Source organism: Phacochoerus africanus, chromosome 7 (assembly GCF_016906955.1).
Source record: "Phacochoerus africanus isolate WHEZ1 chromosome 7, ROS_Pafr_v1, whole genome shotgun sequence".
NCBI classification, from domain to species: domain Eukaryota; kingdom Metazoa; phylum Chordata; class Mammalia; order Artiodactyla; family Suidae; genus Phacochoerus; species Phacochoerus africanus.
The window spans coordinates 60,999,812-61,017,696 of NC_062550.1; the positions used below are offsets into that span (position 1 = coordinate 60,999,812).

At 37.4% G+C, this 17,885-nt stretch overlaps 1 protein-coding gene across 1 annotated transcript in view; it reads right to left on the bottom strand.

The window, feature by feature from the left end:
- LOC125130412 (receptor-type tyrosine-protein phosphatase O-like) overlaps positions 1–12,291 on the bottom strand; it is a 178,359-nt gene extending 166,068 nt beyond the window's left edge. The window contains exons 1-2 of the mRNA XM_047785756.1: positions 12,224–12,291; positions 9,237–9,348 (exon numbers count right to left, since the gene is read on the bottom strand). Of these exons, the coding sequence (XP_047641712.1) occupies positions 9,237–9,348; positions 12,224–12,291 (180 nt within the window). The remainder of the gene's footprint in view (positions 1–9,236; positions 9,349–12,223) is intronic.
- Positions 12,292–17,885: the final 5,594 nt, after the last annotated feature.

A 17,885-nucleotide genomic window follows, 5' to 3' on the forward strand; every position in this document is an offset into this window, starting at 1 on the left:
AAAACAAATTCCTCAGCAGTCAGATATGTAATAATGGGCCTCTTGGGGAGGTAATTTTTTATTCAACTTGACATGCAAGTTATGAGTAATTAATTATGTCTTCTGTTTACACTTTGTCAGATAAGAGCATTAAACAGAAGAGCTGAGAGGAACACAGAACACTACCATTAATCTGTTTAATTTGCAAATCTAATGCAATCAAAAGGAAGACATTAGTGTTAAAATTGTTTTTGTCCAGGTGGTATCTCTCATGGAGGAAAAAGCCTATCTGAGGTGTGAATGTCGTATAAAGGCAGCAAGTCACAGAATCCCACGCAGGCATCTAAAGCCAGGGCAAAAATGTTCCCTCGTGCTCATGGCATTGATTTGAAAGCTCTGGATGTACAAACACTGAAACCCTGGGCTCACGCATCAGCACATTCCACTCCTTTCAGCTCTGTGCAATTAATCTAACAAAGCGCAGACACCAACAGATCCATTCAAGTGAAGAAGGTGATAAACAAAGGCAGAAACCTGACACTTGCGAATTTACAGGAGTCCTCTGACAGTCAGCAGGCCTTGGTCTGGGAACATGTGACTGATAGAAAAGAGAAACTGCTGGAAAAATTTCTGATGAACAGGAACCAATTGTCTCTAGGACTAACCCATACCCCGCTTCTCTTCAAAGGGCTGTCCCCCCCTGAGGATTTAGAAAGTGATTCAGTCTCCTGTCTCAGGATATTTCTAGAGGAGGAGGAAGAGGCAGAAGTTGTAAGCTAATGGGGTAGGGACAGAAAAGCCATGCCAGAGTTTTCACACAAAACAGTATGGTATATGTACCACATCTTCTTAATCCATTCATCTGTTGATGGATATTTAGGTTGTTCCTTGGCTTTTGTGAACAGGGCTGCAATGAAGATGTGCTACACATATGCAACGGAATACTACTCAGCCATAAAAAAGAACAAAATAATGCCATTTGCAGCAACATGGATGGAACTAGAGGTTCTCATACTAAGTGAAATAAGAAAGAGAAAGACAAATAATCATACTGTATCACTTACAAGTGGAATCTAAAATATGACACAGTTGAACCTATCTACAAAACAGAAACAAACTCACAGATGCAGAGATCAAACTTGTGGTTGCCAAGGGAGAGGGAGGAGGAAGTGGGATGAACTGGGAGTTTGGGGTTGGTAGATTCAAACTATCACATTTAGAATGGATAAGCAACGAGGTCCTCCTCTGCAGCACCGGGAACTATATTCAATCTCTTGGGATAGAACATGATGGAAAATAGTATGAGAAAAAGAATGTATATATATATATATATATATATACATATATATATATATATATATATACACACACACACATATATATATGTATGACTGGGTCACAATGCTATACAGCAGAAATTGATACGACACTATAAATCAACTATACTGTAATAAAAACAAAATTAAAAAAACAGTATGGTATAGTGTACCAAGGTTCTATGGTCAAACAAAGGTTTCATTCTTAACTCCTCACTACTTTTCTGAAACTCAGTTTCTCCATTATTTAAGTGTTGATAATGATACTGAGGATTATATAGAGTTGGAATGAGATCATGCATGGAAAACCCTTGGAACAGCCCCTCTAAATGTTAGCCACCCAATATTGTATAGTGATTATCAGTGGCATCACCATCATTTTCAGGTAGGCAGTGAGGTTTGGAAGATACTGTATCCATGTTTCCTTTGGGAAACACACTGTCTACCAATGGAGCGCTATTGCTAGTTCGTTCACTGATTGCTAAGTTGGTAGGATGTTTATGTGAATAATAAAGAGGGCTAGATCCTTTATTTAGTTTTGGCTAGCAAAATGTAATTTGAACTCACAGTTTTAAATAAAGTATAAAACTGTAGAAGAAATTTTACATGTATGGGGTAATACACATGTGAATAATAATTACTATAATCAACATGGCAGTTTTTTAGTCACATGCAGAGGATGTAAATTTGAAAGGATGCTGACAGTTACAACATGTCTCTAAAAAAAAAAATCCATTTATTTTCCTTTTATCTCTAAGGGTGCATACAGATTAATGCCTAAACAACATGATCCAGGGGAATTTAAGTCTAGGGACTAATTTACTCAACTACCCAAGCAACAGAGGATTATTTTATCTAATTAAGACAGAGCACACGTATTTAGAATTAAGCATTTGCATTTAACAGCAAATTCAGAATTATAAAAGCAATTAAAGCTAAAATGAGGTGTGATCATTTTTTTTCCTGCATACCACCGAGCTGAGCTAAAGCTCATTTTTAATGTTTTGCCTTTGTAGCACTATTGAACAGAAGGTTCTGAATAGAAGTTTAGGGCTGGGCAAAACCACCTTTTCTACATCATTTCACCATGTTTTACTCAACCATCCTAAACAGGATTCACATTTTCTCACATGCCTACCTCTGTGCCTCTGTTTCTCCAATCTGGAATGTTTTCTTTAACCTAGTCTATCTGAACTTCAACCGACAAGATTCAGATCAAAATTTGCCTTCCTTCATGAAACCAAGCCTCCTTCAAGCCTTAATATGCTCTCCTTTATCTGAAGAGAAAGGCACTTGGCTGAATAGAGTTGTCTGTCTCACTCATTTGCAAGTTAACGTATTATAACTTCAGGCTTCTCTTAAGGCTAGTTAAGTCATATATGCATAGCCCTTTTCTTTGTAAGATGTTTGTGTTATTTTCCCTTAAATTACAGACTTTCTGAGGGTATAACTTTGTTTTATACTCTTAAAAATGATGAATACAGCCCTTACCTTATACGTCCAATTTAATACTGTTTGATGACTAACTGGTTGAAATACTTAAACACTTATTCACCTTCATATATCCACCCTTCATCTCCCCTGTTTTACTCAAGCCTCCTAAGTTCATTTTACAACTCCCTATTCCATTCTAATTATTTATAATATTTCCAGATACGTTACTTAATAATTACTAAAAGAGTGGAAGAATGACATTACTCCATCAAAATATTTTGTCCTTACCTCCCACAATGATAATTTCCATGACTTCACATTTAACTGATTCTACAAAAAGTCATTAAAATGTTGTCTTTAACACTGATCCTATGGGAATTATGAATGGGAATGCCTTAGCATTTGGTCCTTTCCAGAATTCAATAGATAAATCTCATAAGAACATAATTCAATATGCAGTCTTCTTCATAATGCATTTGAGTTTGCAGCTAATAATGTTTTGTTGAGGTCCTTCTGTATTTTCCTGATTTTTTTCACATTTGCTTAGAGTACCTCACTTTCCCCCTAAGTATGATTATTTGTCTTTCAGATACAATCCTAATCAGAAAGAGGCTATATCTGTCAACTAGTCAGTTAAAAGATTTGGCAGCATGCCAGGCACAAACAAAATAACAAAAGAAGATAAAACAAACGAAATAAAATTTTCCTTAAGTTTTTTCTTTGAGAAAATTCTAGCTTTATAGGAAGATGCAAAGAAATGTACAGGAAGGTCCCAGGCACCCTTCACCCTGCCTCCTTCAATGTTGATATTTTGCATATCAAAACAAAGAAAATATCCCAAAGAAGGAAATATCAAACTATGAAATTCGCATTGGTACTTTCCATAGAATTTATTCAGATTTCACCAGTGACTATACACCCATTCATGTGTGTCTATGTGCAGATCTACACACTAGGATCACATGGGTCAGGTAACAACCACCACAAACAAGATCCACAACTGTTCCATTATCACAAGACACATCCATGCTGCCCCTTCATAACCATGTACACCTCCTCCTCTCTCCATCCAGTCTCTAATCCTTGGCAATCATGAATTTGTTCTCCATTTCCATAATTTTGTTATTTCCATAATTTGTTATAGAATTGGAATATATGGTCTACCACCTTTTGAGATTTGCTTTTTTCATTCAGCATAATTTTCCTGAGGTTCGTTCAAGTTGTTGTGTGCATCAATAATTTATTCCTTTTCATTGCTAAACTGTGTCACCTGGTGTGGGAATAGTCCTGTTTGTTTAACCATTCATTATTGAAGGGCATTTTGGTTAGTTTCGGTGTTTCGCTGACACAAACAAAGCTACTATAAATATTCCAGCACAGACTTTAGTTTTTGATGAAGGTAATTACCATTCCTCTTACATGGCTAATTCATCTGGTTTAGAGCAGAAGTTTTTAGAGATTGGTGAGGAACTAGTGACTCCATACTGCCTCAAACATGTTTGTCAGTATATTCAGGAAGGAGTAACTATCTGTCCTGATTTTCCCAGAACAGGCCGATTTATGTCTGCTGTCCAGGCATAATAATCCTTTCAGTCTTGGAAGTGCCCCAGTTGGTATGATAAATTATAGTCGTCACTCTGATTTGAATTTCTTTAAAGATTCCAAGCATTGCTATTGTGCCTGCTTGGCCATGATCGAATTGCACTTTCAAGGACTGCTGTTTTGTAGTTTCTCTGAGTACCTGTGGATGGAGTGTCTCTGGAGTTGGAGGAGGGAGATAGTGTTGCTGAAGTCTCTAATGTTCCTACCTTCTCCTTTTCTGCTAGAAAAACGTTTCTTTTTGTGGGTCAGTGTTATGGTTGGAGACAGCTTCCAGGATTGTGCCTTAACTGCTCTGTCTTAGCTCATGTCATAGAACCACAACTGGAGAGGAAAGTCTCTTTCCCATTGCTGCCAGTTTGGAAGTAATTGCAGCAGTAGATTCTGATAGGTTTGGCTTAGGTCATGTGGCAATCTCGAAAGTGTTCAGTGAGGTGCAGTCCCCAATGGGCTTAGCTTAGATCAGGGATCATCCTTTGATGGATTACAATCAAGCAGGACCCTTGCCAATCACATGGCTCAAAAAGGAGGCGCTTGGGTGGCAGGTGGAGGAGAAGATGGCAGGCTTCACCACTGGAGGAATGGTGATCTGGGCAGCCCCTGAAATTTCTGTCTTCAGTGACAAGGTCAGTCCACTGCCTAATGTCACACAGCTAGAGTAGCGCAGTCAAAATTCCATCCTGTATCTTTCGAACTACAAAGTCTATATTCTTAAGTTTTTTATGAGCACTATTTAGCTGTGGAGAAATGGAAGTAAATGCCTATCAGTGTAGCCTCTGAAGTTTGTCTATGTGATTAATTCTAAGTAATCATGGTAATGGGAGGCATACACATTAGTGATGGTTCCCAACACTTCATGGTCATAATCAATATGTATGATCATCCATGTCCTTATTTGGGGCAAATACAATTGCAAATTGAATATAATTGACCCTCAGACCTATGGCTTAATTCTTACCTGGCAGAGGACTGAAAATGCTCAGGTCGTGAAAAAATTATCATACTACATTTAAATGAAAAAAGCAGGCTAAAATAGCACGACAATTTGATACTACCTTTTAAGTTGTTTTTTTTTTAATACCCACTCAGATACACAAATATAGGAAAATTTTGGAATGATGTCTACCCCCAGATGGTAGTTATTTTAAGATTGAATGTATAGGAATGACTACTTTTTTCCTTTTCTGCTTGTTATACTTTATATACATTTTCCACAGTGAACATGTATTGGTTTTCAAATTCTTAATCCATTACTATAAAATTCTGTGTTTGGTAATGCACGCCTGATTCAGACTTACGTAAAGATTTCAAATTAAGAACTCTCCACTTCAGAACTATAAGAAACCTCATAGTAAAAAGACTAATTAAAGATCTCAGCACAGCAACAAGAATTTCAAGAGAGAGTTTCATTAGGTTCCCAATTAGCTTTCAATAAATAAATAAATAATGCAACAATCAGATTAAAAAAAAGGACTTAAAGATACAGTTGTCTTTTTCTACAATATTTTCTTAGCCTCTTTGCTGAAAACTCCATCTTGCCCTGCTTTACTTTATCCCATCTTCCTGCTTGAAAAATAGTCACAGGGCTGGTAAATGACTTAAGCTTAAGAACAAAGACCTAAAGGCAGAAGCTAATATGTGCCTAAAGGTCAGAGTAAAAGCTTAACCTTTTACCAGCTAAGTGGCTTTTAAAATAGTAAAAGAATTTACAAAATAGTAAACAAACCCTGTATCCTCCACCCATAGCCCCTCCTCACTTGATCTTATCCTAAAGAGCACAATAAAAGCAGTGTGGTTTCTTGAGGCAGGGCTCTTGGTCCCTGAGACCTTGAGTCCCCCGGTTCCCACCTTTACTTAAGAAAAAAAAAAAAAAATACAGTTGTCTTCGATTAGTTGCAAATAGACCAAAAAAAAAAAAAAAGAAACTGGAGCACTTCTAAAGGTGAGCTGATTTTTTTTTTTAGCAGATTTAACAGTTTTACCTAATTAAAAAGAAGCAACTGATAAGCTAAATTTTTAGGATTAAGTCCATAGTACTTAATTCTAAGTCCTTGCAATCATTTTAGCACAGTTTTGATAATACCAGAATATCCATATTGCAAATTCTAAGTTCTTAACCATTTTGAATGAAGTCTTTAGTCATTTCTGAAAGACAAATTAAAAAGTATAATTTAGTTAGGGGAAACTGTAGAATTCCCCATGACAATGCAAAATAAACCTGGCCATATCTCATCGTTATATTTATATGTAAATAAATTTATAATAACCCAGCTTTTTCTAAAATCCTTTAAAGGAGGAACACATGACTCACTGTTTAATAATACATTACAGACATTATACAACTCCCTTGGCTTTTTATTATTCACCTTATTAATCAATTTAACATTCAGAAACTTTAGAAGCCAATTTTTCTTCCTAGATAAAATCTAGGAATTTTCAGTAGATCCAAGTAATAAGGCATTTCTTATGGAAATAGTGTTTGTCCTTATTGTAAACGTGATAACTATGCTTCGTGGTATCTGTCAAGACACTCTCATTTTTAGGATTTCATTTTAATTTTCAGTGCAATCTCAAAGTAAATAGGCATCCCAAAGCAATATTACTAAAAGGTCTATTTTCTGGACTCCCAACTTTACTTAAACAGGAAATTCCGGTTTAGCTGAGAGAAAAGATAATGTATGACAATTAGTCTAATTCTGATGCAGCACATAAAGACAGAAAGAGACTCATTTAAATGTTTACTTGGAGATTTCCAGAAATCTTGATGTTTGCAAAAGGAGATTGTTAAACTTAAGAAAAATAATTTAATAATCACAGAATTATTAATACTCTTTTCATACTCTCCAGATGTGCTTCTCCTTATCATAAATCCACTATAGAGTGATGGAATGATTTTAGATTGGCTGTTCAGGAAAGACATGTTGAGGAACTGCCCTTTGGAGAGAGACTGGCATTCTCACCCCTTACCATGGTTCATCATGGAACATCATTGGGAAAAAACTGTCTTCTGCCCAACTGACTATTGTGGCCACAAAAGAGAAGGGTCTGGTGTATACAGCTTAAAGTGGTATGATGGAAGGCTAAGGACAGGACAGAGAGAAGACAAGCTTCTCACATTTTATCTTGATGACCTGTCAAGTCTGTTGGCAAGCTGTTGTTCATACAAGTGCAAATAGTCACAACATAGCGCCATACTAAAATGAAACAGAGAAGAAGTAATGTGTGAAAGATACAACCAGAAATAGTTCATCTCAATACCAAACCAGACCAAAAATGGAACAGCCATTGCTCATCTGACAGTAATTTCACCATTTAGGACCAACTGGCAATAATATTAGAGACAAGATCTAAGTATTAGCTTAAGGATTGAACTAGCTGATATTTGAAAAGTATACTTTTATGATGCAATGAAATGTACTGAACAAAATATATTGCTCTCTTAAGTCATATATGAAAATAGTTACGTTGGAAAATAATGCTAAAATTATTTCTCCATCTTTTTAATAGTCAAGCCAAAGAAACTTTTTGTATGTACAGTTACCAAACCCAGAGTTAGTATAATCCATAAAACCAAGAAAATATGCATTTTTTTCCCCTAAGAGAGTTTCTTGAACATCAATCCTTGATCAGAAAGTTAGGAATAGTTGCTCTCTTTCATGTGAATTCTTCAGATTCTGATTTAGACTGTTATTGATCCTGTGGCTATGTTTTCCCTACTACTTCAGTTACTTTCCTGATTTTTAAAAAAGAGAACCATAAAGATAAAAAGAAGTGCCTAGTGCACAATCATAGATATTATTTCTTACAGCGTTTTTACTATTCCCATGAATCATTTTTAGAAAAAGAATTCTGGGAGTTACCTGGTGGCCTAGCATTTAAGGATTCAGCATTGTCATTGCTGTGGCTCAGGTTTGATCCCTGGCCTGGGAACCTCTGCATGCCATGGGTGTGGTCAGAAAAAAAAAGAAAGTAACTCTACAATTAAACTTGGGAAATGCTACACACTATATCTTCCTTCTGTAAGCACAATGCATATTAACACAGTAAAGGTTCTAAGAAATCATGATACAAAAAAATAATAAGAGAATTAATACTAGCTTAAGCAAAATTAAATAGATTACTTCCCAAATTCATGTCTCCACAGAAGTGCTTATTTTTTAATAACATTTGTTAACATTATAAGTTTCTAGTGTTCCACGGAGCACATTTGAGAAGACAAATTTTCTATTGTTCGCCCTCTTTGATTTTGCTTTGGCTATTTTTACTGTCCTATTTCTTTCCTTCTCTTTTGTTTCTGGACATAACACTAGCTGAGTGCTTACTGTACCCTAGGCACCATTTAAAATACTTTATGGTCATTATCTCACTTATTCCTGACAATATTCCTCTGAGATAAATACAGCCAATCACCAAAGGGACTCCAGAGAGGTGAAATAATTCCCTCACTTCCTGCTGCTGCTAAGTGGCACAGCCAAGAGGGCTGAGCTTGATATCAGGTCTCTCTGACCTGATCTCTATCCTTTTAACAAACAAGTGGCCAGTTAGTAGCTCCCACAAACAAACCACCCTTCCCAACCTCTAAGAACCAACAGCCTACCTATTTCCCAGCCCAAATATTTCCCAGACCTTAGCTTATAGGACCTCTCTGTTGGGGCAGATGCTCTTGGTCAATTTCCCCCAACCCCACCGCACAACTTGAAATTCCCTAGACTTTGGGTTTCCTTGATTCTTATACCTCTCAGATTGTTGCCTCTTCATCTTCTAATGTTCCTCATTAAACGTTAGTGCTCCTCCAGGCCCACCGTGGCCCACTGGTTTTCTCTCCTTTGCCCTCTGTTGGGACATCCCCATTCACATCTCCAGGCCAGCCCTCTGCCCTAGACATCAGACTCATATCAAAGCACTTACCTTTTTAGGAACATCAAACACAAGACGTCCTCCACTCACCTCATCATGGACTACAGCAGTGGAGGTCCCAGAAAGACACTCAGGGGAAATTTTATAGAGTTTAATCAAGAGACTTTTAATTAAGGTGTGGAACAGGAATAATGATACGAAACAGGGATGATAAAGTATCCAGAGATGAGAGGCTATTACCCCAAAGGGACAAGGGGAGGAAGCTGTTGCTGGAACTTGGCTAGAAATTTGCCTTGAAAGAGGGGCTGACTATAGAAGTGGAAAAGGGAAGGAAACCACAGCAACCAGAGTCCAGCCCGGGGGGAACACCAGGGGAATAAAGTCTCCAATTTCTCTCTCCTACTAGTAATCTTTGGTTAGTGCCTCCTGTTTGTCAAACTCACTGCAGGCTAGAGGGCAAGGCAGCCTAAAGAAGCAGTCCTTGGAGAGAGGCTTCCTGGCACTGAGGGTGGAGAAGGGGTAAGTTTATCTGAAGGAAAACGGACACGACCAGCACACTTGGTATCTTGAAACTGCAACATCTCAGGCAAAAGTGTCAGTTACCTGGAAATTACCTTGGAGTCCCCTTTCCTATTTCTGACATCTAACCAGTCTTGTCAACTGAACTAGTCTGAATGCTTGTCTCTTTTCCTTTAGCCCCTTTTCCCATCATCCTAGTGTCAGGGTTTATCATCTCTTAATTGGACCATTGCAATAACCTCCTAGCAATTTAACTACTTCCAGACCTGGTACACCTTTGGGATAGTCTTTCTTACAGCCGAAAGCTGTATCTAGAATGCAAATATTACGCCATTAAGGCTTGATTAAATCCTTTAGTAATCATCTTCACCTAGAGAATAAAGACTTAACTTCCTGGCACAGCATATAAGGTCTCCCTGATCAGACTTCTGTTCCTTCATTCCCGTTTGTATAAATTTGTATTTTTCTAAGCACTACCATGCTTTTCACAACACCGGGTCTTTCCTCATGCAGTTTTTTTGTTTGTTTGTTTGTTTGTTTGTTTTTTGGGCCTGCATGTTCATATTTTTAACCTACCTATATCAGCTCTGGTGTCATGTTTTAAGAAGTCATTTCTCAAACCTTGAGATATAGTTAAATGTCTGTCCTCTGGCATGTTTTCCTTTATCAAACAAACCAAACAAAACCTGACAATATTTTAATTGTATTTTATTTTTCTGAGTCTATTTTCCCATTATGTCATTTGCAAGGATGCAACTGGCAGATATCCATTCCTGTACCTACATATTGCACAATTTGTGGCACACAATAGATGCTCCATAAATGTTTGATTAACTGAATACAGTTGAGCAGGATATCATTATCCTGGAATCCAAACAACAGACTTAGTACTGAGGAAGAAAAATAACTTCTCAATGTGGTCATTCTAGCATTCAGGAAAGACTGGTCAGACCAAAAAACTTGGCTCTCTCAAGGTTTTAAAGATTTAGGATGCTCTTTCAAGGAAACTAAAAGTCAAGGAGAGATTAACTAGAAGTTAATCAAAGCTAGGATCAAAGAGCATGAATGCTAGAGTTAATCAAAATAGAATCCTGATGCAGAAAACAAAGTGCAAGGAGTTGGGAACCAGACCTCAGATAGGATCAAATATACAAAGAACACTGAAAATTCAGTGGAATTCTCCAACATGTGATCTGGACATTCCAATCATAAGCTTATGTGGGTGGAAGGAAGAAGGAATCACAATCTGGATCATATACAGAGTCATAGTTTCTCTCTGATACAGGCTAAGGGCAAAAAGAACAAGGAACAGAAGTTCCTCTGTAGTGGGTTTGATCAATAAGAGGGTCGCAAGGAAGGACCAGGATTAAAGACCTGATAGACTCATGATATTTTCTCACACATAAATCGTCTATTTAAAAATGTGAGTGGCTTGGGGTTAGTAGGTGCAAACTATTACATTTAGAATGGATAGACAATAATGTCCTACTATAGAGCACAGGGAATATATCTAATCCCCTGGAATAGGCCATGATGGAAAATACTATTTAAAAAAAAATGTAAGTGGGCAGAAAGAGAAAATAATAACAAAAGTCTCAGTTATCTAGAAGAGTTAAATGAGATGGCACAAAACAAAAGGAACATTCATCATTTTAAATCACAAGTATATTAGTATGACAAAACATAATTCTGATTTTTTTTACCTCTACAATGTAGATAAATCACATCCCTATAATTTCTATTTGCTAGTAAAGGTACAAAATTACCAGGTTCATTTGATTTTAATTTGCTTTATGATAGGTACGGTCTTGTTAGAAAAATGAACTGTATAGCATTCCTATTTAAGGAGAGTGAAAAACCAAACAAATGAAGAGTATTCAAGAAGGAAATATTTATTTGCATATAGATAGAAGGATGGCAATATATTTGTTTTCATCAAACTTTTTTTTACTCTATTCCTTAATTTTCCCTACATTCATTTTCTTACAGAAATCACCATGCATATTTATAATTTGTAATACAACTTTCAAATTCATACTTCTATTTTAAATTCTGATTCTGTTTCTGAAAGACTTTTTTCCAAACATAAATCATCTCTCTTTCATCTCAATCTCCTGACAAAGGGGAAGGGAAAAAAACTTTTTATCAAGAAACCTCTACAACCTGGTTTCAAGCATCCTCTTGTTTGGTGGTTTTAATATGTTCAGAAGTAATAGGAGTTGGCACTTTAGGTAACTAGAATGCCTAGGGAATGCAGAAGTATTTCACTAGAGTATTAGATTCTGAATGAATGAATTGAGGATGATTTTCTGACGCAGGGATAAGACATGGTTCTACTTATAGAAATAAAATTGAAGGCACCATGTTCAGAGGAAAAATATTAAGGATCAGCACTCTGGAGACCTAAAACAAGCTTACCGAAAGACAAGCTCACTAAATAGGAGTAATTAGTGATCACAGGTGACTGGTTAAGAAGGTTATACACATCCTCTTTGTGAAGGTTTGTAGAAGCAACCTACCATTGGCTGGAGCCAATGGCACCAGGAGAAAAGCGAGCGAAGAGACTTTGTTCTGCCTCCAGCTCCATCCTACCCCACCCACCCTCTTTCTCATTTTATTAATGCCATATTAACCTTGTTTTAGCTCCTCAAATCAATGACACACGTGCACAAAGAAGTCTCTCACATATCTACTTAAGCAGAAAGAGCTGATACCAGTGGGTGTCTAAGGCTGCCATAAGAGTTCTTTAAGGAACTGGGTTATGGCCCTGGATTGAATGTTACCATAAGTATAACTAAGACCGGTGTATAGAAAAACTTCATCTCTTAAAAACAAGGTTATGGCAAAAAAAAAAAACAAAAAAAACTTTAGAGGGATTTCTATAGAGGAATGCAGAAATCTTTGTCAGCTCTGGTTGGTAGTGGTCACAGCAGAAGGATGATGTGGAAGAGGAAGAAAGAATATTACCCGCAAAATATTACCTGCAAACTGGGTACTGGCCAAAGTTGTAGGTCACACAGAGAGGTGAGGAAAGCTACTTTCTCTAGTAATTCAACTTAAACTTTTAACTGATGACAGTAAGTAGCGATTGAGGTAAAACTGATGAATAAGTGCACAACCAAGAACATTAATTTGGAGGGGGAAATAACATATTGGTATTTTGATTGGTAAGTTCTTAATACAAGGTACTGGTAATTTTTATTATTTTTGGTGTAATGATTGCATTGTAATTATATTGTTTTAATTCACACAGTGATAAGTTCCTCCTTTTCCTTAAAGATGAATTCACGAGTCAATATTATGGTATTTAACACTTCTCCATCAAAAACTATATAATGCCAATATTTGAATCCTGTTTATTAAGTTTCTATTATATGCCTAATTCCACACACTAGGAACAGTGGAAGACAAACATTTGCAAAATACATGCCTTTATTTTTAAAATATGTAAAATGTAATTAGAGTGATTAAATGAATTCACTGCTTTCCAGTAAACCTCATCATTGCACTGAAACTATGCTTCTGAAAATGCAACACTATTGGAACTGTGTACCTGAAGGTATTAAATCATGAGGAAAATAAGAAATAAATGTCTGTGGTTATAGCTGTTAAGCATTCTATTGTGCAGGCTGCTACCAATCACAATGGCTTATATAGATGCATTAACTGTGTCCAATGCCAAAGATACTCTGCAACCCTCAAGACTCAAGTTGGAATTACATTTGTAAGACCCAGGAGTCAATGTGCTTATAAGTTTAAATACCTTTAAAGTAGGTATTTAGATGCTAGAAATAGTGCTACATTTAAAAATAAAGTACAACTCACAAGGCTTTTACTTGTTTATTCACACAGATGCATATTTTCTTATGGGCCAAAATGAGAAAGAGGTAAGTGTGACTCTTTCTTTTTTCTTTCTTTCTTCCTTTCTTTCTTTCTTTCTTTCTTTCTTTCTTTCTTTCTTTCTTTCTTTCTTTCTTTCTTTCTTTCTTTCTTTCTTTCTTTCTTTCTTCCTTTCCTTTCCTTCCTTCCTTCCTTCCTTCCTTCCTTCTTTCTTTTTCTTTTCAGGGCCACACCCACAGCAAATAGAAGTTCCCAGGCTAGAGGTCAAATTGGAGCGGCAGCTGCTGGCCTACACTACAGCCACAGCAATGCCAGATCTAAGCCATGTCTGTGACCTACACCGCAGCTTGAAGCAATGCTAGATCCTTAACCCACTGAGTGAGGCCAGGTATTGAACCCACGTCCTCATGGATACTAGTTGAGTTCATTACTGCTGAGCCACAGTGGGAACTCCTAAGCATTACCTTTTTTTTTTTTTGGTCTTTTTGCCATTTCTTGGGCCACTCCCACAGCATATGGAGGTTCCCAGGCTAGGGGTCTGATCAGAGCTGTAGCCACCGGCCTACACCACAGCCACAGCAATGTGGGATCCGAGCCGCATCTGCAACCCACACCACAGTTCACGGCAACACCAGATCCTTAACCCACTGAGCAAGGCCAGGGATCAAACCCGCAACCTCATCGTTCCTAGTCGGATTTGTTAACCATTGAGCCACGACGGGAACTCCTAAGTGTGACTTTTTATGCTTTCCTACAGCAACAATCTTTCACATAACAAAGAACAAAAGAGAACAGATGTTCACCTTGGGAAGGATTATCACTCAATCCCCTGTGGAAGCCCAGCCCAGTGAACCTTCCTCAATTTACTAGAGATGTCATATGTTAAAGGGTTTCTCTAATAGAAATAACATTTGTCAAGGAATGGCAGCAAACTTCACTATGAGGAGGATGGCCTAAGCTGCTTCAGAGAGATGAAAAGGTTATAGTTCATCTGTCAACATTATATAATATAAAATGTTAGTGTAACACCTCAAGAAGGAAGGTGAAGATTCTTATGTGTGTGGGGTGGGGGGAGAGAGAAGTGGGAGGCATGAAGAGAAAAGCTTAGAGAGTAAGGGAGGAAAAAGAGACAGAGGGGCAAGAGAAGGGGAGAAAGGCAGATAAGCCTTGGAAAGTGTTATGTTTCTCTTGAATAAAAGTATTACGTCCAGTATCTTAACACTCATGCTTTATAGAATTAAATATAAACCTCTTTCAGAAATGGAATTGAGACCCTTTGAAATTTAATGCTCCTCGATTATGTATCAGGTAAGAGCAGAAATGGAAGGAAATATGGAAAGAAGGTTCAGAAAGAGAGACAGATTCATGTCAAGCCTATGAGGTTAAGGAAACCTTCCAGTTGACAACTAATGAGCCCCATTTCAGGGAAGGCAGAATTTAAATTCTGATGATGTCATATTCCACAATGACAAAATACCGATGTCAGTGAACTGAAAGAGGAAACAATTTTCAGGGATAGGTTTAGTAAGGATAGGATAAGTGAAAGAAGTTATATTATTTTCACTGGAATTATGGGAAGATGTACAAGAGGGAGTCTTACCAGGTAAATACTACCCCATTTACATTAATATGAGATTGGTAGGTTCCCACTATCCTTGATAACAGAGGTATTCTTTTGATTTCTATTTTTTATATATACTATCAATACTGATATGAAAGTAGAAAATTTCATAACTGACATTGTGCTCATGGAACATCAATGATGCAGATATTAGCCACAGAAAGTGGAGGATTTAAACAATTGGAGATCCTTGACTAAACATGGCCATCACTAAGCCATGGATTGGGAACAATGCCCAAAGACTTCCTTAGTCAGGCACCTTGAAGGCTACCTCAATGAAACTGGTACTAGCCAACCGTACAGATTCAAATTTTCAGATTTTCCCACCATTTATATCCAGCTGCTTATTTCTGATTTGTGGAAAAGATAAAACTACAAATCAAGCCTCATATTTGAGTTTCACCAGCTTTATGGCTCTAAGGTATTTTTGCTCTTATATGAGGATACCTCATATGGAGCAGTGAGAGATTTTTTGACGTAATGAGAACTACAGAGATTTTGGAAGGGTTGGGGAAATGACTTGTTTCTGACTCATTGCACATAGAACTTTTTAGATTTTATCACTGAGATTCAATCAACAACTTGGTGTTTAATAATGGAATTTTATGTTTGCATCACCATCTACATATTAAGACTTTGTTTTTTTTTTTTCACCAACACTTATTCAGCATCTTGAGTGCAAAAGTATGTCCAAATTATGGAAAGATTATACGATGTAGCCAATTAGCATGTGATAAACTACTTCCAAAATGTAAACACATTACTCTATGTGCCCAGTTTACAACTTTGAACATCTCCTGTCAACTGTAACAAAAGAAGTAAATGAAATATGTGAAATTCCTAGAAGACTGACTAGCACATAGTCAGGTATTCAGAGTATATATATATATTTTTTTTTTCCCATTCCTCCGGTATACTTAATATTCAGGTGGCATGAAACACTGCAATTACATAAAATAAAGGCTAATGATTTGCTTCACAAAATTATGTTCCATTTTAATACTTGTTAAATGGCAAGCTTTATTAATGTATTTACTACATGATGCAATTTCCATAATCGGCACTAAACAGCAACTGTGCAGGAATACCCCTACCATGTGGAACAAGATAAACCTCTTTTGCAGTCTATGCCATCACTGACTGCAATTTCTTATTCTGAGAGCAAGTTTACTTTAGAAATTTTGCCACAAATTTTTACATTTTAATTATAACCCTCTACACCCACTCCCAAATTCATCATTTAACCATTTCTGGGATTCTTACTCATTATGAAGAATTCAAATAAAAACCTGAGGTAGCGTCAAAGGTTGGGTTTGGTTGAGATGTCATAAATATAATTCCTAGCCGTTACTTAGTAAAATGTGTGGTCATTCACTTTCTCACTTTGCATTCATTACACGCATTGCATAAACACAATAGTCCTGACAGAATATGACAAATAGAAAAACTGATCGAAAACTTCCTAAGTTTGTATGTTCATAACACATTTGTGGTGTTTGCTTAAAGAGCAACCTCAGAGTGAAAATACATGACCAAGCTTATTAATTATCAGGCCTTAAACACAATTATTATCAATACCTTTAGAAATTGTACAAACACATTAAATATAATTTAGATTGTTATTTATGCATGGTGCTGCTGGAAACTATTTTTCCTGGTTTCCATTAAACTAAATGAAAATAGGGAATACTTAAACCTAATGCTGTTCTCAATCCATTGGTTCTGTTCCACTACCTCCTTGTCAGACATTCGTAATTAATGGTGCATGTGAGCAAGAAGTGACTCTTTGATAGGGAAACATTTACATCCATTAATGTTTCACCCATTTCTAAGGTAGATGATACTGTGGTGCTGAAAGGATAGCTCCAGTCACCTGTCGAAGTACTTGAGTTTGCTTTGCCAGAACAAGGACTAGTAGCAACACAGGGAGACACACGGAAGACACGAGTGGAAGACAATTGCCTCATAACTTCATAACACTTCTCAAAGACGTCTAGCTTCAATATCTTTAATAATTTTTAGGTACAATATCGTTGTCAAACTAGGATTGTTTCTAAAAAAGCAGTCCTTATCGTTTGTAATTTCCTCAAAGTAAAACCCTGAAGCAGGGTATTCCAAAGAAGACACGAAAAAGTTAATTATACAGATCTGTCTGCCACAGGAAATTTAGAGGTAGCACCCTCTGTAAAAAGAGTGGGGGAAAGTCTAACGATTTTGTAAAGGGCATTCTTGGGTTGGAGATGAGGACTTGGAGAGAGGGGTCTTCGCCAGGCTCAAACTGATGCTCCCTATTCAAAGAAAACCGTGCTCACGACACACTCCTGGCAGTCCATTTGCGGCCAGGGATCCCAGTGTTTAATTCCAGCAGAAGGTAAATCAAGACAAAGCCTCCTTCACACACACCGCTGGAGGAGGGTGGAAAGGTTAAACAGTATTGGGGTGCAGTAGCGACCAGAAGGGAAAGTGACCTCATTTTGTCAGAGGAAGCACCATCCAACAAGCCCACCTTTGATGTGGATGCCAACGTCGGTAAAAGAGCACAAAGGGTGAAAGCTGGAGGGAGCAAACTTCCTCATTCTTTCACCCCATCCCTTAAGCCCGCTGGGAACACGCAAACGCAAGGATAACAAAGCGTGCGCCCAGGCTGCACCGCCTGTGCTTCCAGCAGCCCAGCCATCGCGCCCCGGGGCGCGCCGCTCCCCAGCTACAGAGCAAGGGCG